At 42.7% G+C, this 22,251-nt stretch overlaps 2 protein-coding genes across 20 annotated transcripts; one reads left to right on the forward strand and one right to left on the reverse strand.

Annotated features, from left to right (window-relative positions):
• Positions 1 to 2,749: 2,749 nt before the first annotated feature.
• Positions 2,750 to 12,558, reverse strand: LOC135580957 (leucine-rich repeat receptor-like serine/threonine-protein kinase BAM3). Of its 18 annotated transcripts, none has more exons than XM_065163602.1 (9): positions 12,267 to 12,558; positions 11,672 to 11,778; positions 10,996 to 11,252; positions 8,851 to 8,920; positions 7,591 to 8,741; positions 6,974 to 7,113; positions 3,836 to 6,833; positions 3,734 to 3,766; positions 2,750 to 3,309 (listed from the first exon to the last, which is right to left on the reverse strand). In XM_065163602.1, exons 7-9 carry the CDS (start codon positions 6,483 to 6,485, stop codon positions 2,972 to 2,974), a joined length of 3,021 nt encoding a protein of 1,006 aa, XP_065019674.1. In that variant the 5' UTR covers positions 6,486 to 6,833; positions 6,974 to 7,113; positions 7,591 to 8,741; positions 8,851 to 8,920; positions 10,996 to 11,252; positions 11,672 to 11,778; positions 12,267 to 12,558; the 3' UTR covers positions 2,750 to 2,971. The 18 variants fall into 18 exon arrangements, with proteins under 18 accessions (XP_065019674.1, XP_065019668.1, XP_065019678.1 ...); XM_065163596.1 differs by having other exon boundaries at positions 11,547 to 11,778; XM_065163606.1 differs by lacking the exon at positions 10,996 to 11,252 and having other exon boundaries at positions 12,276 to 12,558.
• Positions 12,559 to 16,023: 3,465 nt separating this feature from the next.
• Positions 16,024 to 19,566, forward strand: LOC135644129 (protein transport protein sec31-like). 2 transcript variants are annotated; one of them, XM_065161585.1, is made up of 6 exons: positions 16,024 to 16,318; positions 16,476 to 16,561; positions 17,520 to 18,050; positions 18,524 to 18,833; positions 18,938 to 19,015; positions 19,354 to 19,566. In XM_065161585.1, exons 2-6 carry the CDS (start codon positions 16,509 to 16,511, stop codon positions 19,402 to 19,404), a joined length of 1,023 nt encoding a protein of 340 aa, XP_065017657.1. In that variant the 5' UTR covers positions 16,024 to 16,318; positions 16,476 to 16,508; the 3' UTR covers positions 19,405 to 19,566. The 2 variants fall into 2 exon arrangements, with proteins under 2 accessions (XP_065017657.1, XP_065017656.1); XM_065161584.1 differs by lacking the exon at positions 19,354 to 19,566 and having other exon boundaries at positions 18,938 to 19,283.
• Positions 19,567 to 22,251: the final 2,685 nt, after the last annotated feature.

The following is a 22,251-nucleotide window of genomic DNA, read 5'->3' on the forward strand; positions in this document are numbered from 1 at the left end:
CATGGCATTACTATGTTAATTGGATGTTGATTACTAGTTTAACCCAAGTTAAGTAGTTTAGTTTAAGATGATGACAGAAGCAATTCGTTTGATACCTCCTAATATTGGATCTTGAGGAAATGTTTGATATCATATATTGTATATATATTGAAAGACCATCACCCGTAACAGATGTAAATACGGATCATGTATAACATTAATTATCAGCAACTCAGATAAAAGAAATCTTCTTTGCACTTTTAATTATTACATTTATGTTTTATCTTTTTTTCGATGTGTTCTCTAATTTGAATATTAGAATATCTTACACGTATAAGATCGGTATACTATTTATTATACAAATAATATTTCTTTCGAGATATTCTAATAATTAGTGTATTGTTATACGAATGATGAGTTTCGAATTCATATTTGAATGGCTTACACATTATTTAACGTAATGAAAATATTTTTTTTGGTTTATTTTTTAGGATGGAGTGATGATAGCTCAGACAAAACCTAAAAAGGACCCCTTGGTTTGATCTATCAGCTCATGTTTTTAGTGGCATAGATAGAGTTGGAAAACATTAAAAAAGATATCTCAGTGATGATATTTGGCAAAAGGTACTCAATTGGTTCGTTCACTAAATCACCAACATCCATAGCAAAGTGTATATCCCACAACCACCACCATCACCTCTCTCTCTCTCTCTCTCTCTCATTCTTTTTCTCCTTCAGCTCATCCTCATCTCCGCACCGGGGGTTAATGGCGGAAAGTGGGTGATGGCAATCACCTTTCACCTTATCTGAGGGATCACTGAAAGAAAAGGATAAGATTGTGTTGGCAGGAAGGGTTACTCAAGGAAACACCTCTTCTTGGTCCACGACACTGTCAGCCTCATCAAATGATAAGAACATGCAGCCGCCCCCGTTGACTTCTTCGGAAGATTGGATGCTACAAGATTCGCTGTACCCGTCATGAGACAAAGAGAGGTGAGGAACTTCCATAAACCCTCGCCGTCGTTGAATCATGCATCCTCCATTTACTAGTGTGTGTTGGTTGCAGAAACTCCACTTGTAACGTCACACTGATTTGTAGCTGACGGGTTTCAGAGATGGAAGACTTTTTCGAGTTAGAGCACATCCGAACGGAGAATGTCATGTCAGGACGAATGCCCAGCAAAAGTACTCTCCGATGTTCGAATCGCAAACATACTCCAAATAAGCGTCAGACAAATCTTTCACGTATGGGCTCGGCCGTGTTAGTTGTGGGCCGTTCAAATGTCTGTACGAAGATCTACATAATCCAACTATGCCGGCGTTGCAAATATTGTCTAATCTGATCTGCAAAGATTGTCTAATCTGATCGAAGTCATAATTAAAGTCCGAATGTTATGAGATTGAGATCTCCCAGCCCACTGTTTCTACTAGTATTGAAGCTTGTTTGTAATTAGGGGATATGATGTTTAATTAATGTTACTTTAAATTTTGTTCTTCTTATTTAGTTTTCTTCCTGCATTACGGTTCGATTTAAATTATAATAATTAATTTATATTAAAAAGGATAAATTTTGATGATATTATACCGAGTGGTATTCGATTAGTCTTATTGTCGATCAATGCATTCGACGTTAGTCGAAAAAAAAAAGCAAAGAGAAAAGAGACGGAGGACGAGACTTGTAGAAAAAAAAAAGTAAATTAGGTCATGATTGAGATAGCTTATGTTCAAAGGAAAAAAAAAAAATTGTTAGATCGTTGATCAAAGATTTGTTAATAATCGATGATGATCTTTGATCAAAAATAAGTGTTGGTAGAAATATTATTCGAATTAGGGATGATATTTAGAAGAGTCTTTATCCATGTTGAATCTGTGACGGTCGACGGGGAATGGACGCATTCGCCCTCCCTATCAATATTGTATTGTTCCGACATGTGCGTCCGTGATCCGTACATAGGTGTTTCCATGTTGGATGCAGCGTTGATTCGATGATGCAGCCGGATTCCTGCGGTGCAACATGTAATCATCCCTCTCGGTCACGCCAGCGTACACATGAGGTGAGGAGAAGGAGGAGGAGGAAGAAGCCATGCACGCCCTGCTGCCGCTGCGGCTTCCCCAGACGTATCATGGCGCCCTCCTCGTCGCCTTACTCGCCCAACACCACCATGCCCGTGGGCCCCACCACCCTCCCGGTCCCCTTGTCTTCTTCCTCGCACTCCCTCTCTCTCTCTCTCTCCCAGCCACGGGAGCAGAAGGCGGTGTACCGCGGCGGCACCCCCCCTGTGCTTCGATGGCAATGCCACCAACAGCGAGTTAATGCTACTCTTCAGACGTCAGAACGCGTAGCAGTCTCTTCTCGAGTGGCATCGCCATGGAAGCAGGTCAAAGTTGTTCCTTGTCATCTTCCACCGGTCTTTGCTCCATCGAATTTAGCCGGACGGTGCCTTCATACATGGATCCCCTGCTGGGACGACCACCCTGCTCGCCTCTCTTTAGCTCTGCTTCTGTCATCGTTTGTCAAGCAGTCAGCTCCTCGGGAGTAGCCATGCTCCATGTTCCCTGACTTTTCTCTTTCGTCTCTCTCTCTCTCTCTTCCCAGCATTTGATGAGCAATCTCAGATCGTCCAACAGCAAACGTGCTCTGTGCTTCCTCGACTTTTCCTTTTCATCTCTCTCTCTCTCTCTCACACACACACTCGCACACATCACATGCTTTGCCATTGTCGAGCTGAAAGCCACTGCACCATGCCAAAAGCCATGGCATGCACCCATCTTTCAGATGACACCAGTAGTCCGTCCCCAGCTTTTATTGGGAGAAGGTAACAGCTCTTGCAACACAAAGATTCCTGGCAAATGAGGTGCATTGTCATGGAAGATGCTCGACTCTCTCTCTCTCTCTCTCTCTCTCTCGCTCTTACACACACAACAGCAACAACAACATCACGCGCATCACGTTTACATTAATTGCGGCGGAATCTCAAAGCATTCGCGACGATTAACGTGCATGGAAGCCGTAGGATGGCTTCGCCTGCTCGAGCATCTGCACGACCTCTCTCATGGTGGGCCGCTCGACGCTGTGCTCTTGGACGCAGAGCATGGCCACGAAGAACACCTGCGTCGCCTCTTCCAGTGGGACATTGCTGAGCCATGGATCCAATATCCTCACCACCCCTTCCTTGCTCCAATTCGTGCTCATTCTTGTCCATTGCACGAGGTCTAATCCTTCCTCCCCGAAGTCGCCCACGGGTCTCCGGCCGGTGATCAGCTCCAACAGAACCACACCGAAGCTGTAGACATCGCTCTTCTCGTCCACCTTGAGAGTGTAGGCATACTCTGCATGCAAAGTAGAAGAGATTAAAGGCGATCAAACCCCGGTGATGCTTTCATGTGCTAGCATGTGGGCCTGCACAAAACATAAAGCATGGACACCGATCGAGGGCCATAAGGGAGACTGTTTGGGATCAGGAGCTTGATATTTACTGAATGATGGATTTGGTCAAAAGGAATGCAGATTGTGTTGAAAGCAACACTTAGCCAAGGAAAAGAGGTAGATATGCTGCTTGCTTTCTTTGAGGAATTGGACCTCGGTGTTATCTTCCTCAAAGTAGCCAGCCACCGGTGCAGGCAGATAAAGCAGTTCACTGCTTGGTGCTTTGAACCATCTGCTGCCGCATTCATCTTCTTCAGCAAAATAGATTGCTGCAGAACGAGAACAGTTGGAAGAGTATATGATCGGTGAGGATATGTTCTACTTCACCTTCATCCCCGCCAACTCTTCCTACTCCTTTAGCTGTGACAAGCTAGAACAGAGTAAGGATGCGGCAGAATTGTTGTCGGCACTAGTAGTAGAAGAAAGTACCGGGGGCGATGTAGCCGTAGGAACCGGCGATGGCCGACATGCACTCGGAAGCTCCCGTGTCCCTCAGGTACTTGGCGAGGCCGAAATCTGCGACATGAGCTTCGAAGTTGGCATCCAACAAGATGTTATTGGACTTGACATCCCGATGAAGTATCGGCGGGCGGCAGTCATGGTGCAAGTAGCACAACCCCTTCGCGGCTTCTATGGCGATCCGGAGCCTCATTTGCCAGCTGAGATATCCACCTCTCTTTCCATGGAGCAGCTCCCCCAAGCACCCATTGGGCATGTACTCGTACACCAGCAGCTTGGACTCCTTGTTCGAGCAGAAGGCGAGCAACCGCACGATGTTCCGGTGCCTGATCTTGCCCAGCGTCTGTATCTCCGCAGAGAATCCATTGTCATGGGTTGATCCCTTGCTGATCCCAAGCAGTCGCTTCACCGCGACCTCTTCGCCGCTCGGCATCGTTCCTCTGTACACGATTCCTGCTCCTCCTCTTCCTATGATGCAGTTGTCTTTGAGGCATTCGACGATGTCTTCGCTCTCGAACTCTAGCTTCTGGAACGCCGTCAGCTTCCATGATTTCGAGTTCCTCTTCATCATCGACCGCGTCTTGATGGCTACTGTGACGGCGAACGACATGGAACATATCAAGAGGCCGAGTGCAAGCAGGAGCTTGGATCTTCCAGGGAGCTGCGACTTGAAGCTTTGGTGTTGGTCGTACTGGAATTGGGAACTTGCCGAAATGTTGCAGGGGCTCGAAAGAATCGATCCACATAGCTGCGGGTTGGCAAGAAAAGATGAAGCGTTGAAGTAGGCGAACTGCCCAGACTCCGGTACTCTGCCGGAGAAGTCATTGTGCGAGAAGTCGGCAGAGGTCAGGCTCTTCATGCTTCCGATCTCCTTCGGAATGCTTCCATTCAACCGGTTCCATGAAACATTCAGATAGTTCAGTATCCTTGTTTGCGAGAGTCGAGATGGGATCGGTCCGGAGAGATGGTTTTGGCTCAAATCCAGGTACGTCAGCAAGAAGCAGTCGCCGATCTCAGGCGGAATTCTACCGGTGAAGTTGTTCTTGCTCACGTCCACCTTGAGGACGTGCCTTAGAAGGCCAACCTGAGAGGGTATCTCCCCTGTGAACTGGTTGCCACTGAGAAGAAGAATCTGCAGCGCGGAGAAGTTGCCGACGGAGGCCGGAAGAGGTCCGGAGAGCCGGTTGTTGGATAGATTCAGCTGGCCGAGCCTTTCGGGCCTCTTCGCGGGCTCTTCCGCCATCGTGCCGGTGAGATAGTTGTTCTGCAGCTCCAGCAGCGAGAGCTCCGGCAGGTAGAGGAAGCCCCCAGGAATGGCCCCGGTCAAGTAGTTCTGCCCCATGCGGACCCGACCCAGCGTCGTGCACTCGCCAAGATCGTCCGGCAGCGGACCGAAGAGGAAGTTGTTTAGCAGAATCAGAATCTCCAGCTTCCTCCCGGAGCAGAGAGCTCGGGGGACTAATCCAGTGAGCTTGTTGGTGGAGAGATCGAGCTCTCGAAGCACGCCGTTCCGTCCGAGGCTGGGAGGGATCACGCCGGTGAAGTTGTTCTGCCACAGCTTCAGGACCTCCAAATGGGGCAGCTCGGCGACGAACACTGGGATCTCTCCATGGAACCGATTGATGAACATGTGCAGCAGCTTGAGCTCCCGGAGAGCCGAGAACTCTTCCGGGATCTCGCCGGTCAGCGCATTGTTCGAGATGTCGAGGTATCTCAGGTTGCTCAGGTTGCCAAGGTGGGGAGGGACGGTGCCGGTGAGCTGATTCGTTTGCAGGAAGAGAGTGTCGAGCTTCGTGAGGTTGCCCAGTTGGTGCGGGATTCCGCCCTCCAACCCACAGCTGGAGAGGTCGAGATGGACTAGCTCGGCCAACCTCCCGAGCTCGGCCGGAATCCCGCCGTCGAACTCGTTGTAGTAGCCCAGGTAGAGCTGCTCCAGAGTGGTGAGATTGCCGAGTTGGGGGGGTATGCGTCCGCCCAGGTCATTCCCAGCCAACGAGACAAAGCGTATAGCTCGGAAGCCACCGTAGGCCGCCGGGATGGTGCCGGAGAAGTAATTCCCACCGAGATCCAGATGGCGTAGCATGGGGAGTCCAGTGAGCGCGACAGGGAGAGACCCGACGAAGTCATTGTTGTAAGCATCGAGTACCTCGAGTCCCATCATTCCGGAGAAGCTCCAGTCCATGGTGCCATTGAAATGGTTATTGGAGATGTTGAGATGCCTGAGTCCGGAGAGCTTGCTGATACCGGGAGGGAACTCACCGGAGAAGCTGTTACCGGAGACGGAGAGGGAAGCGAGGCTCTTGAGCTCCGCAATGGCGGGTGGCAGGAAACCTGAGATGTTGAGGTTCGACACGTCGAGCTCGATCACTGCGCGCCGGGCGTCGTCGCACCGAACGCCATTCCATGCGCAGACAGCTGCATGGTTGGAGAAGCTCCAGCTGCGGAAGAAGTCGTCCGAGGTGTGGAAGGACTGCGCTATAGAGACGAGGATGGAGGCTTGCTTTCTGAGCGACAAGCGGGGGAAGCTCGAAGCAGTGGAACAAGGAACGGTGAAGAGGAGGAGGAGGAGGGAAGCGGAGAGACAAAGGAAGAGCTTGGAAGCAAGAGCAGCCGCAGCCATGGAGATCTACCTGGACTAAGAGAGGAGGAAGGTGGGGGGAGAGGAGGGAATCAGAGGGCATAGAAATGGAGATGGGTGGTGGCGTTGTTCCTGTCTTTGTTGCTCTTCTTTTTTCGAAAGGAAAAGCGAAAGCGCTCGAGTGGAATTAAAAGTAGATACAAGTGAGGACTGTGGCTGGAGCAGCGGCATCGGTCATTGGTGAACGTTCCTCTGCATGAGCACATACTTTTTTGCACACCAAATTCCTCGCTTGCTCTGTCGCTCCTCTGCTGGCTGAGCCGAACACTGTAGCCACACCTCGTCGGTTGCTGTGGAAGCTTCATGTGCAGCACAGCAAGCACTCCATCCCTGCAAACATTTCAATTCAACAGTTGAGAGATATCCACCTTCTTATAAACTAAGTTGCTAGGAACTGCATTATTCTCATTCGTGTTTTCTATTTTAATATGGCTGTGCAGAAGCATGCAGAACATGATCATTTAGATAACCTGGGCAGTAGAAAATACCGCTCTCAACATGAGAGCATGTTCTTCAGTGGTCAATCTTGAAAGCATACAACAGTGTATCGGACACATGATCATCTACAAGCTGAACACTCTTTAGTGGTTTCTTCCGCAACAGCATACCACTGCAATACAAGGAAAACTGTGTTTAAACAAAAGCTTTGCCCAAAGCAAGAATTCTCTGATACTAAAACATGGTGTCAAAAGAACTATTTTATATCTAGAAGTCAAGCAATCTACTGATCCAAGCCTTTCCATAATTGTCTCATTATCCGAAACCAAGACTAACTCTCATCCTTTAGGTCGAAAACCTGTTCTTTTCTTGAGAGGGAAACGCACAATGATTAAAGACTACACAGAGGGAATCCTGAAAGCAGCAAATGACAGATGGGGTCTTTAACATCATTCCAAAAAACTGATCCACCGGCAATGAGGAAATAAAAGTAGAAAAGAGACTCGATGGGCCATTCAGCCCAAGCACCTTTACATTTGTGTCACACGATCATCAATTTATAATAAATTGACATCTATTGATGTCCACTCTGACAATTATGCATGATTAACAACAGTATTGTCTATTAACAGGAGAAAAAAAATCTCACCGCGCATCCCAATGCATTGAAGTCCTCTGTCGGAGCCCACAAACACAATACAAAATCAAACTGATTAAAGTAACTCCATGCGATGTGTCACCATCCCCATCCACATTTAGTTATTTTCTACTTTGATCCCTCATCAAATCTAATATCTGCCATGATCCTACATGATGGGATACTACCCACCGATTAATTTGATAGGCATAAACCACTTACCCACGATACTAAAATCTAAGTTAATAGTGATAGATTCATTTGACCCTTACAAACCAATCCAATTCTTCTCTGACATCAGATGTAGAACTAAGCCACCATGTCATAGAAACAAAGTCAATCACTTGCATCATTCTTGTTGCCACCATGTAGACCATTAGGTGTTACTTTCTTTCCTGTAACCATATCCCACAAGCAAATCACTTCATCTCCACTGATTCAAGTATATAAGGTGGCGTGGCATTCCTCAGAGGGCCTAATTAACCCTCGCAGATGATGGATACTTTTTGATCTCAGTAGCACCCCTTCTGTAGCCAATCCTTTTCTTCTGCAATTCGATGACAAGGAGGCCATGGCTAAGGTCTTGTGCAGTCAACCTCACAGCTGGTGCCACTGGAAACATCAATGGTTGGCATTCTATGTTTAAAAGTGTAACTCAGTTTCCTGATTTCTTGCAAGGGGTTGTACCATACACAAGCCCGTACAAAAATATGCTAATGGTCCACCAATCCACTGCACTACAATGATCCTCTCAGATAACTTCAACGGCCAAATACTCATTCATCCCAAGGAATGACATCGAGTGTGCATCTATTGGCTCTGCCATCAATTCCAAGGGAGCTCAGCACCCAAAGCCAAAGTTCAATTAGGATTTATTGATCTTCCCAGGGAGTATGCAAACAAACACAGGATTCAACATTACATTAAAGTTTTCTCCAAAGAATTCTTTGGATGCAAGAACTATTTCCTGCATGGATAGATAAAATTCTGACTGATTTCGGGGTGTTGAAGGAGCACTACCGTGAGCCCGTAGCAAGGCAAAGTTAGATACTTTTATGTTGCCATCATCTCTAACAAGCACATTCACTGGCTTCAATTCCTTATATAGTTTCCCAATCAAGTGCAGATATTCAATTGCAAGCAACGGTTCTGAAGCATAAAAGCTGTTGGACAGAAAAGATATGCATAAGAAATGTATCAATGTGCTAAAGCCATTGATGAAGTCATAGAAAAACATGAATTCAAAGGAGTTCTGAAAACATCTAAACTTACTTCCCAGAGACTTACTGAAGTTACCAAATGCAAAATCAGTGATTAGCATTGCATAGACCAACATTTACGTCTGCACAAACAAAATAGCATTACTGCAATTTTTTTCTTAAATTAGTGATGTTAGGATTTGGCATTAGTATTAGTGCAAATACAGATATGCAACATCACTTGCCACATTTTCATCCACAATCAAAACCTTATGTCTGATTCTGGTCACATTCAACAGATTCACTTTTTGACTATATTAAAAATGTCATAATCAAGGTCCCAAATGAGCAGACCAGTACCATACCAATTGGTTTTTGTCCGCCTGACCAAGGACTAGTACCTGATCTAGGACTGATCATTTTCATTTTTTTTTAATTATTTTTTAGTTGTATTGGATGGTACAGGTCAATATACCACTCGTATCGAGTATTGTACTGGTCCCGCAAGATATGTATGGCACCAAATTTTAAACCTTAACCATAATTCTTTTATCTTGTCATAATTTATTGTGTTTTTTCATTAAATGTGCCTACATAATTTCTTTGATCTAGTGCACCACAAACATTTCCAAATAAGCTATCCCAAAAGTAAATGATAGTACTCATAAAATGGATAGAAAGTAACCAACAAAGGTAATAACACAAGGAAAAATAAAAAACAGTCTATCATCAACTTGTCTAAAGAAGCTAAAGCATACCTAAGGTTAATTGATGATATCATCAACTAAGTTAGCTAATGATAATCGGCTATCATTTGATGCTTCATACATACTTTTCGTGATGGTTGAAAAAGTTTCTTAAAGCATTTCACAACCTTAATGCATCTAATACATATTTCTCTTCTCTTTTAATGCATCTATCTATATACCACTTATTTCTTTCCTTGCTTGACCATGACAGAACTTGTCACGACCCGAGCCTATCAACTTTGTTTGGTCTAAACCACTGACCAAAATGTTTAAGCTGAAGCTGATAGTAGTACACTCATCGGACCCTTATAAGACAATCTTAATCTTGCCAACTTCCGATGTGGGACTAATTTGAGGTGTTACAATCTCCCCCACTCAAAGGCTTGACGTCCTCGTCAAGGCCCAGCATGGCCTAGATCAAATCCTAGCATAGTGCATGTGAGGTGTAGCCCAGTGGTGGCTCCACGCCATGACGAGTCCTCTGACTTCATCCAGGGGTAGCTCTTTCCTACTCGAGCCCCCTTACCATGCCCAAATACTAGGTCGACTCTGATACCAAATGTCACGACCCGGACCTGATAGGCTAACTGGCCTATCAACTTCAGCTTAAACATTTTGGTCAATGGTTTAGACCAAACGAAGTTGATAGGCCAGTTAACCCATTAGGCTCGGGTCGTGACAAAACTACTATCATTCGCATCCCAAACACAATAAAGGCAGCTCATTTTTATAGCTAGTAACCACAGCAATCAGATTTCTGCCATGAAAGGATGAATCCATATTACCACAGTAGTATCACAATATAGCGAAAACTAGCAAAAGCATGGCATTATCTTCATAGCTAAACCTTGTTCTACTTTTTCATGAACCTTCTTCGCAAGAAAGTATAAGTTTAAGGAATGACATTGGTCAACACTTATGATTTAATTTAGGATTTCCAAACAGATGCCAGAAAAAACATATTTGACTTATCCTTGCAACTATGAACACTCTTCCCTGTTCAAATTTCCCTTGTTAAAGAAAATTACCTTATAGAATTATGCACACTAAATGAAATAGCACAGCTCAAAACAAATGTAAGATGAATCGTACTTGTTGTAAAGATCTTGTTTCACTTAATATTTAATAATGGCAAGTCCAAAGTCTTGGTTTGCACACAACTTCCTCAAACCAAGTTAGTATCATGAATCATTTAAAGAAAAAGATGTAGGTAAGGATCATGGTAGAAAAAATCATAAAAGGATGAAAAGGTAAAACAAAAATATGATCTAGATTTAAAAAAGAGTAAACACAATAATTAAATGGTCATTTAATAATCTACATTAACACCTGATAACAATAACTAATTTTCACATAGTAAATTCAATCAAACAAAATATATCAATATGAATTTTCTGTTATGGAATTATGGTCTTTCATACATTTTATAAAGCCAAAATTATGTATGTTTAATTAAAATAGAATCTTACCATGCATTCTTCCAAGTTAAAAGCTTTATCAGGTCACTTCTGATGAAGAGAATGAAGATTACCACCACCACGACACTCGACAACCAAGGAGAAATATTTTTTCTGTCTTGATGGGAATGCAGTATGAATCTGTTTGTGCCCAAATTAGCCTAGTTTCACTAATTAGGGAAGCCTTGTCCATCACTTTCTTTGCAAAAATGGTGTCAGTTCCTGTTCCCTTGAGTCAGCTATGTGAACACTGCCAATGTCTCCATGACCTATGCATTTAACAAGCTCGAAGTGGCTTAAGTTGATAGGAAATCCTTTGCAATTAAAAGATGAAAGGCCTCCCAGCAAAATTTAATCCTAGTATGTCACTTGATGGATGCATAAGAGTAACTATCTAAACCTTTACCTATGACCCTACTACATCTACTGGAAGCACTGGACTTTATCTCCCCTGACCTCATGAATGATGGCATGGTTATCGTCGAGGATGAGGTAGATGTTGCCTCTGGGATCCCTACTTAGTTCTGGACTAGATAATCAGCTAGGCAAACACCTGTGCTTACCTATGGATCATTTGCTGAAGTAATACAATCATTGACAGCCAAAAGTAATTTTGTTCATGCTCTTTGACAATTTTCTGGTGCCTACTTTGAAATTGAAGCAAGTACAGGGATTTCACATGGACTACCAGACAGTCCATGTCCAAGATCGGGGCTACCATCTTCTAGTTAAGTCACCATTACCCTAGAAAGTTGGATCCACTTTCGTACTCCTGGATGATGCTTCATCACTCATCTGGAATTCAATCAAACAGCTTGAGTTAGTACAGATTGGGGAAGGCAATCAAATACAGAACTGATGAGCTGAAACATATTAGCATGCCTACAAAATAAACAAAAACAACACAAGCAACTGCAACCAGAGCATTCAATCAACCACGTATCAAAGTATTCATAGACCAATCGATCCAGAAAGAGTTACACGTTGATAATCCTACGTTGTGAAGTTCTTGATGAGACTCAAATGACTCAAAGTCATCGGGAGGTAAAGTCGCCTAGCAGCAATCCGTCTGGTGACGATTCACTTGATGCCATTCATTGCGACAGAAAAGCATGAAAAAGGGATGAATTCTGCTTTCAAGACGATTCACGTGCTACGAATGACAAAAACCCTAACAGAAGAGAAAGGAAAAGCGAAAAACGTGTACAAATAACGGAATTCCTCGCGATCAACATCCATGAGCACCAAGAAAGAAATGAATTGAAGGAAAGAGAGGAGCTTGCCCACTGTACGAGAATATAACAGAAGCCGACTCCGACCAAGAATTGCTGCAGTCGGTGCTTGATAGCGATCCCGTTCGAATCGGCTGTTCATCCAACCTCCTAAAATCCAGAACGATAGAACAAAACCCCAGTCTCCCATCCATCGCCCATACCAAAATTGAAGGTTTGATGGGGTTTCCTTTGATCAATGGAGGTTTCTTGGGACCGCAAAGAGAGGGCGTGAGAGAGGGCAGTGGAAAGGCAGACGTACGAGGCGGATTGAGAGAACCCATCACTAATTTAATTCTCTCTCCTCTCTCTCTCTCTCTCTCTCTCACGCATAAATAAATATATATATATATATATGAATTATATATTTTTTACGTATTAGAAATTTTATATCTACTAAGTAAATATTAGCACACTTATGTAAATATATATCCCTTTAAAATCAGATATATATCATTTTAGTTAATCTCTATTGTTTACCATAATTTATTGTTATTTGAACCTCTATTTTATACTGATATTTTCTTTTTTCCAACTATTAATTTTTTTAAACTTATGGCTAAATTTTGAAAAATAAATCTTAATTTTTTATTTCTTAGTCTTTTCTTTCTAAATGACGAGATAATCTCGTTCTCTGTAGAATTTTATTAATTTTCATCATATTGATTATTAGGGAGCTTTTCCATGCATCTTATGTATCAACCACAACGAAAGAAAATAAGATTGTCATGATAAAGACTTTCCCTATCCCCTTCATCGCATGACCTATCAATGTAAGAGACTTAACATATAGAAGATAAATGAGGGGATTAAGGACGCCCTTCTCGAGATAGATGAGGACAAAGGAACACTCGAGGGCAATGATCAAAAGCGTGATAGTAGCGAGAACCGACAAGGTGAATGCTAAGGATAATATTATCTTTTTAAAAATAAATATTATTTGAGAATAAAATAAAAATATAGTAGAAAAAAATAAATACTTGCGTTTTTTTAGAGATTTAATATTTTAATATTTATATTTTTATCTTAAATAAATTAATGTGAACCATAAATTAGAAATAGTTAATCAATCAACTTTAATGGCAACGGATACATATGCCATGTCAAAACATACAATATTGAATATGTTGTTCCAATTTTTTATGATTTTATTCTTTGGTTTCTTTTTAAGTAAAACACATCGTCAGTATATTCTTTGATTTTATCTCTATTACATGAATCTGATTCATGGTTGGCGGAGATGAGGCTGCCAAACTCGTCAATATTCCTTCCTACCACTACAAATCCTCACGACTCCTCTCATCTTATCCACAATTGCAAATCGATCTCCATCATTTTTTTTATCTGTATGACTAACATCAATGGAAACCTAATCACTGATGAAATATGTATTCCTTTCAGTTCATTGTGATCTTGCCATTGGAAATACTACATTGTGCTTACGAATGCTCACCATAAAACAAATTATATTATGTTAAAAAATTTAAATACAGATAATATTATAAACAAATATAACATTTTTTTTTTTCTTTTTCATTGTTGTAATAAATGACTTAAAAGTTATGGGAAAAAATCAACGTTCTCTAATAACTAATAAATGTTTTGGGGAGTCCTCAATTTCTTTGATAGTAAAACCATTTAATTAGTGAAAGTAATCAGTTGAACGTTTGATGTTTGATTGTTTTTGATCCAACTGATGGTTTCTATTCAGGTATACAAGTATTTTTTTAGATGATTTAAGGATAAATATTGTATGAAGAAAAATAATTCTATATTGGTGTTGATCAACTACCTAACAACATTACTTTCTATATTATAATATTATTTAATTACTATGTACTCCCTTCATAGTATGTAATAAATATATTTATTTTAATATTGATAAAGAGAATATTATCGGTGTATCCTTATTCGGCATATTATGTTCGTATAATGTTCAAACTAAAAAAAGAAGATAAATATCATCATTAATCTATTTGTCTATGTAAACAAGGGTTCAAGTAATATAAGTTGTCATTCCCTTATCGTTCGTATGATTAAAATGTTAAGAGAAGATTATTAGAGACAATTAAGATCATCTTTACACAAAATATTTTATGAAATATTTTATCATTTTATGACTAAATATAAAAACTCAGTTTCAATATAATAAAAAGGAAAATAAATGTCTTTTAATTATTTGTGTTCATACTTATTATCTACTTTAAGTTACTAACTTGAAATTGAAGAAATCGAGTCAAAAACCCTCTATTGATATCGATATTCAAGTTTAAGTAGTTATAGGTTGTCCTCTTCTATTGCTCATATGAATAAAAGACTAAGAAAAGATTCTTAAAGTCGACTAGAGGTTACCAAACATTTTACAAAAAAATTCTACCTCTTTTAAGTTATGGTATAAAGACACGTATTTAACACAATGAAAGTGATAATCACCTTTTAATCATTCGAGTTCACACTTATCTATCTTATGTTACTAATTTTAGCGTCGAAAGGATTATGATGAAAAACTACTATTGGCCTCGGTCTTTATGATCAAGCAATTGTAAATTATCTTCCCCCTCACTCTTGTGAATAAAAGGTTACTGGGATATTATTAGAGACAATTATAAATTATCTTTTCATATAATATTTCATAAGATATTATGTTCTGATCAGTAATAAAAAACTTATATTCAATACAATGAAAATAAAGAATTATATTTTTATTACTAATGCTCACACTAATCTACCTAATGATATTATGTTCTGGGAGAGGTTTCGAATGTTCTGAGTCAGACATTCGAAACCTCTCCCAATCTCAATCTTCGGGTCCAAGTAGTTATAGATTATCCCTTCCCCCCTCTTTATCATCATGTATATAAAAAATCAATGGGAGGTTGCTAAAGACAGTTAGAAATTATTTTCTCTAAGAATATTTCAAAAAATATTTTACTTATTTATGATTAAGTATAAATACTCATATCCAACACAATGAAAATAAAGAATAATAATTTGATCTCTCGCGTCTAACTAATCTCATGCTACTAACTTCGATGTTCGAACGATTGGATCGAAAAATCTCTACCGACCATGATTTTGTATATATGACATATAAAAAATCTAATATTTTTATCTCGAAAATACTTCAGATAATCTTGTGCACACGGTCAATAATCAGGATGTCAACGTTATTTTTTAATAGATGTAATATAATAATTTTTATTACTATATTAATTATTATTTATAAATTATAGTTAAATATAAAAATACGGGAATCAACAACTCGATGTCTTTTTTTTTAATGTTGAAAATAACAAATTAAAAATATTTTTAGCCATTTATACTATCTTGCGGATACGGTGTATAAATACGGGACACCTACGTGCCATCAGCCATTTTCACCATTTCTGAAGTCAATCGTGGCCGTCTGCATACGGACTCTGCGTTGGGTGTCCCGTGGATGTGGACAAAGCGAAGGACAGGGAGGACCGAGAGATCCGGGATCGGGGAATACGGACGGTAGATCTATCACCCGCATAAGAACAACTCTACTGGTATGCAGTAAGTCATTATGAGGACATGAACAACCCACGACACGAAACAAGGGTGGGATTCTTTAGCTGCGCAAACACCCTCGTCTCGCTGCATTATTTACGATACGAGCATTCGTCCGGGAGGGTAGACCGGAAATTAGACGCGGCGATAAAGGGTTGTTTGGGAATTTGGTGTTCGGTAAAGCCGCTATTTTAACCCCATTTCTTCTTCATCACCTTCGCTGCTCTCTCTCTCTCTCTCTCCGATCTCCCCCCCCCTCCTCTCTCTCTCTCTCTCTCTCCCTCCCCTTCTCGTCCTCCAGAGCGACGCCGTGCTCTTTTGTTCTCCATTTCTATAGATGGATTTCTTCTTCTTATTCCTTGAATCCATGCGGCGGAAAGCTTCGTTCTGAGAGCGGAAGAGATAAGAGAGAAGCAGAGGATTCTGGTTCTTTTGGAGGACACCATTGATCCATGTGAGACGTCTGGGAGGGTCGTGAGATTTGTGCAAAGAACCGCTTGTTGATTCAGTTGCGCATTGGAAATGATGAGGTTTGCTCCAATCTCTCTCTCTCTCTCTTCCTCTTTCTCCTCTCTTCGGCTCTGTGGCTACCTCGGTCTGTTGGTTTAATGATGATGACCTAATCTTGAAGTCTTTCTCCTAACTTGTCGTTGCTTGAGATCGAATTTTTCTATGTGTATTTTTAAGGAGACAGCTGAGGAGGAAAAGAAGGCGGAGGCGATGGAGGCGAAGAGCGTTTCTCCGGCTGGAGATTGTGCCTTTTCTGCCGGCGGGTATCTGCCGGCAGATCGCCTCTTTTGGTTCAGTTCCTATCTTCCGTCTCCGGACACAGGCCGCTCGCCCTCCTTCGGCTTGTTGTTGGCTTTGGTTTTGTTTTTGGAGATTCAAATCTTCCTTTTCTGCGCAAGTTTTCGGATTTGGTCGCCAAATGCCTCCTCCCCTTGGCTATCCGCCCGTTGTTCTCGTCTCAAGTGTCGTCGGAAAAGAATCGTGTTTTTTTTTTTTTTTTCTGAACGCTTTGTGTTCTTCAGTTTGAGTTATTGTTCGGTTCCATTGGCGTTTAGGAGCTTCACGGTTTCTTTGATCGAGTGCTGGAAATTTGTTTCTACTATGGAACCCTTGGTTTTGATCTGCGTTTGCTCTTTCCCCGCAGCTTCCGATGTCCAGTTTCGATGGTCTTGCGGTCGGAACCGTAAGGCAGATCGCCAATTCTGGTTGACACAAACCTCTTACTTCGGTTTCTCCCTTGAATTAGCCGAAGGTTTTGTCTTAGGTCACCTAAATCTGTTAGATCTACCCCGCCTTCATCAATCTGTTTTCACTTCTCTTCTTGACGAGTTTCTTCCTTGTTTCGCCTGGCGATGTGTTTGGTTTCGTTCAGCTCGTGTGGTCGAGAGATCTCCGAGTTCGTAATTAGCAGATGAACTGCTGCTTTGTTTCTCCGTTTCATGTTTGCTCTTCTTCTCGGACATGGATGTATGGATTTGCTTCATACCATTTTGGATTGCAACTGATTCATGGAACATGGACGGATCCAAGTGCACACGTCCTACTTCCTCTGATCGAATGGTTTCGATGTCGTCTCTATGCGATCTGCAGTTGTTGTTTCTCTTCAGATTGCTGCCTTTAATCCCTGGCTTTGGGGCTTTATGTGGTCACTTGATATATTCCATTGAGTTATGAAAGCACGAGGGAGGTGCTAACCCCAATTCTGTCATCGTTGTTCCACAGATACCAGAGAGTAAGCCCGGATGTCCTTCCCCTCGGCAATGGAAGGAAGCCCATCCTGAGGACAAGCAATGAAGACGACGCCGACCACAGTAGCAGAAACGCGAACCACTCTCCTTCCGAAGGCAAATCCACAAGAGCGAGATCGGTGTCGGTTTCGGCCGGCCCATCCCCGTCCCGAGACCACCAGTTCCCTCGCATCCCCGCCCCCTCCGATTCCCCTACCTCCGCGGCGGCTACACACTCCGAGAGGCAACCACCCCCTTCCGCCTCCCCCAAATCTCAGAGCCGGCAGCACCATGACGCCGTCAACGGTGTGGGCAGCGACGTCATCCTGCAGTGGGGACACAACAAGAGGTCCCGCCGGCCGAGAGCGTCAGGCGACGAGACTTCCGCCCACTTGAGGCAGTTGCTCAAGATCCCGCGCAGATCGCCTGCATCGTCGTCGGCGGCGATGCCCCCTCCGCCCTGTGGCGGCTCGTGCCCCAGGGCAGGCCATCTGAGGACGTCTGTCCCCGTCCGCGACGCCAAGAAGTATGCGTTCTCTCTTGCCCCCTCGTTTAGTTTCCCTGTTCCATGATGCTGTTGCCATCTCCCCACTGGTAAACCTTTGGGTGGTTTAAGTAAAGTAGCTTTTGTTTTTTTTGCTTTTCTCCTATAATTCTAATCTTTCGCTTTTAATTATAATCAGACCCTTGTTTTTTCATTTTTTTCACGCGTCTTCCCACCCGCCCACGTCTACCTTCTATTTTGTTTCATCCACTGCCCACTTTTTCTTTAAGCAGCAATTCTTTCTTTTTTTTGTCTTTAATTTTATTGGGCATTAAATTGTTTCTTTTCCATTATTTTTTCTTGGGTGTCGAGGCCTGCTTTCGCCTTGCAGGGCTATAAATACCACCTTCCACAATTTCCTCTCATTCATAGAGTTGATCATTGTGCGCCTTTCCCCCACCTTTTTCCTTGTTTCCCAGTTCTGAGATCGTCTCTCTTTTTCTGGCCATGATCAGAGGCGTCGAAGACCAATCGGGCGGCCCAGCTCGATCCGAAAAGCGATCGCCACCTGCCCCGCCGGATAAAGCTCCGAGGGCCGCCGCCGACGCCCCGGCGAATCCGTCTGGGCCGAAGCAGCCGCCGGCGGATCAGGAATCGGCTCCCGTCGCGATCGCGGAGAAGCTGAGCCTGGATCGGCTCGAGTGGCCTAAGATTTACCTTTCCCTCTCGCGCAAGGAGAAGGAGGACGACTTCCTCGCCATGAAGGGCACCAAGCTCCCCCAGCGGCCCAAGAAGAGGGCCAAGAACATCGACAGGACCCTCCAGGTTTCGATCCCAACGACAATTTTTGTCCTTTTTCTGGTTCTTGCTTCTTGTGTTACAAAACCAACAATGATCACACGTATTTTTTCCGGGATTGTTGGATGCAGTATTGTTTTCCAGGAATGTGGCTGTCAGATTTGACGAGAGGACGGTATGAGGTGAGGGAGAAGAAATGCGCGAAGAAGGTACACTCAATTCTCCCCCATTCTCCTCCCTCCCATTTCCCCGTCACGAACAATCTTGGCTCTTCCAATTATTAATTTTGTTGCCACCTCTTCTCGGATGCCAAATCCATCATCATATCCTCTCAAGACATCATACGGCATGCATGATCGAAATCAATTCCACTACTTGCCCTCGAGAGAAGGGGTAGGGCTTTTCTTCCGCGGCACGTGGGCCCCTGACATCAAGCGTGGTAGCCGCATTGATTGCCGGCCTCGCCTTCTCCATCTTTTACTTCCGCATCGAGATCTGTTACTCCCTTGTGCTGCCGACGATCATAAATTGTTATTGCATTGTGCAGAGGCGGAGGGGGTTGAAGGGGATGGAGAGCGTGGACAGCGACTCTGAGTGATGGCTTCCGAATTCAGATGTGAATGGGGGTTCTTCGTTTTGTTCCCTAGGTTTCGTTTTCCACATTTATACCCTAGTTTTTGGGCTTCGGGCGGAAGGGACCCCCGAGTTCTTGTACAGATCTCCAGCTTCCATCAATGGAGAAAGGTTCTTCGTTGAAACACTTCATTGGTTTTTAACTGTGGTTGGTTTCATTAAATGCGGTCAAACACTTGTCGACGCCACTGTTGGTGGACCCTCAATCCGTACGCTGGTGATGGTTGGGAAGGCACACAAAGGACCAACGGGTCCCACAATGCGGGCGATGCCGTGGCGGGTGGTGTTTCTCCGCTTAAATCCAACGTTGTGATGTGGTTCTGAGATAGTTGAATTAATAATTAAAAAAGCTTTGCACATAGATAACGGGTATCAAAAAATATTTTTAATTTAAAAAACGAGTTATATATATATATATATATATAATTTTGGTCAAGCGCTTGGTCAACTTGGGGTCATTTTAACCACGTACGAAACTTGCGGAAGACCTGTCACCCGGCTTTGCGCTGGCGTTCCCCTTACGATGTCACAACGTCGGCAGCGCGCGCGAGAGAGAGAGAGAGAGAGAGAGGGAGACCGCTCGAGAGATCGTAAGATACCTCTTCTATTCTCGTTCATTTACCCTCTGAACCCTAATCCTCGTCGCTGGGATCCTTTGTGCTGTTGACAAGGCGATATCTCTTCTCCCCTGCTGCGATACATGTTTCTATCTTTCGGCTACGGAATTGGGAACCTTTACAATTTGTTGATTGCTTTGCGTTCGGAGATCGCTGAGATCAAGCGGCGATTTGGGACCTTCGATCTTCTAATGCTTTGCTTTGCCCTCCCTACATTTGTACGAACGATGCGCCCACGATCCACACTTGGATTCTAAAACAAAATTGAATCAGGTTTGATTTGGCTGATCACTTATAAAGTTCTCAGGGCGCGTACAAAAATCTTGCTTATTGTAGAATTATTGATGCAGAGAGTAATTTTCCTTTTTAGTTCTTTAGGGCAATTACACTTTACGACTTGCAAGCAGGGTATACGACGATACCAAATGTGTCGGAAGAAATATATTAGTGCTTTTGATGTAATGCTCCTGAAGTTCTTATACAGCATTGCATAATCATTTAATATAGTGAGTGCAGCATGTTGAGTTATTTTTTAATTATAGAAATAGTAGCCGAGACTCTAATTTTAGATCAGTTAGGAAGGGGCAATATCTTGGATGACTGTTACTTAATCAACATGTCGTATTTGCATGGTGAAGACTGAATTTTCATTGGAGCAGTTCCTGTAATACAACAGAGATTTCCAAGAAAACTGCTGCCATTCTTCACAACATGGCAGTGCATCGAGCCAGCCAAGGAGCTTTCCTTTTTATATGCATTTCTTTATGCTTCTTAGAAACATCGCTTTCCCCTAAGATAACAAAAATGTATCGTCACTGTTCCTGTGGAATGTGTTTCACATGCATGCTATTATGCACTGCAGTTTTAGCGGGTTATTGAGCTGTTTGGTGGGATGACATATCGAGTCTAGAGACATGAAGATGACCATCACATCCTTAGGGATTTTGACTTTTGCTCTCTTTGAATATTGCCTGTGGATTAGTTCAATCTGATATGGGTACCACGAACTGCTTTTGGGAAGAATCAAAGTCACTTATTTTCCTTTAGGGAATTATTGAATTGAATATCATAGAATGCTTTGGGGAAGAACCAACTTCTTATTTTACCAAAACAAGCTCATTTCCTATGGTTATGGCAGCTCATTCTGTTATAGAGGGTTTTTATTGTCTGCTGATTGATGGCTGCTTATGCAGGGTTGCTACTTTAATTCAACGTAAGTTTGCTGATGGTAGCATTACGGTAAAGGTTACTAATAAAAACTTTCTTACCTCTGGCTAGCCAGACAAATTATCAGACAAGTAGTTTAAATGCATAATATAGCAAATCAGGACAATGTTTGGTGTGGTATTTACCGTCCTTTTCTTATGTGATCATATGTTCCCTGACACGTAAATTGGTAATTGTTAATGTGTACGAGTACTGGTTTCGATCTACTATGAATGTGCTTTCACATAGACAACTTAATATATGTTACATTAGTCATGCTGATCATCTTTTTCTTGGATTGTTTTGCTTCGTCTTGATGAATCTTCAAATGAGACATCCAACATAAGTGGTAGCTACTAAGAGGCCACGGACCTTGGTTGCACTTTTTGTAAATATGGAGTAGAGGATGAGTATAAGGGTTTGATGAGTGTACTATTATCAATTTCAACTTAATTATTTTGACTAGTAGCTTAGATCAACCAAAACTGATGGGCTAGTTAGCTTATTAGGCCCGAGTTGTGATATTTGGTATCAGAGCCGATTTAGTATTTAAGCATAGTGAGGGAGCTCGAGTAGGAAAGGATTATCTGTGGATGGAGTTATAGGACTCATCATGGTGTAGAGCCACCACTGAGCTATGCCTCACATGCACCATGCTAAGGTTTGATCTGGGCTATGCTGGGCCTTGATTCTAACACCTCGATTAGGCCCACATCGAAAGTGGAATAAGACTAAAAATGACTTATATGGGTTTGATGAGTATGCTACTATCAAGCTCAGCTTAAGCATTTTGATTAATCACTTAGGTCAAACGAAATTGATGGGCCAGTTAATACTACTATCATGCACCATGGTAAAGTTAATGGGACAATTAGCCTATCAGGCTCGGGTTGTGACATTTGTTATCAAAGTCGACCTAGTATTTGGGCATGGTGAGGGGGCTCGAGTAGGAAAGGATTACCCATGGATGAAGTTAGAGGATTCGTCAC

Source organism: Musa acuminata, chromosome BXJ3-8, assembly GCF_036884655.1.
Source record: "Musa acuminata AAA Group cultivar baxijiao chromosome BXJ3-8, Cavendish_Baxijiao_AAA, whole genome shotgun sequence".
Taxonomy (NCBI): domain Eukaryota; kingdom Viridiplantae; phylum Streptophyta; class Magnoliopsida; order Zingiberales; family Musaceae; genus Musa; species Musa acuminata.

Coding starts and splice junctions, on each gene's coding strand:
- LOC135580957 (XM_065163607.1), bottom strand. CDS start 6,485: ATGGCTGCGGCTGCTCTTGCTTCCAAGCTCTTCCTTTGTCTCTCCGCT. Junction 3,767..3,835: donor CTACGGCTACATCGCCCCCG/GTACTTTCTTCT, acceptor AGCTTGTCACAG/CTAAAGGAGTAGGAAGAGTT. Junction 3,310..3,733: donor AAGAGTTGGCGGGGATGAAG/GTGAAGTAGAAC, acceptor CTTTGCATGCAG/AGTATGCCTACACTCTCAAG.
- LOC135644129 (XM_065161584.1), top strand. CDS start 16,509: ATGGAGGCGAAGAGCGTTTCTCCGGCTGGAGATTGTGCCTTTTCTGCC. Junction 18,051..18,523: donor CCCGTCCGCGACGCCAAGAA/GTATGCGTTCTC, acceptor GGCCATGATCAG/AGGCGTCGAAGACCAATCGG. Junction 18,834..18,937: donor ACATCGACAGGACCCTCCAG/GTTTCGATCCCA, acceptor TGTTGGATGCAG/TATTGTTTTCCAGGAATGTG.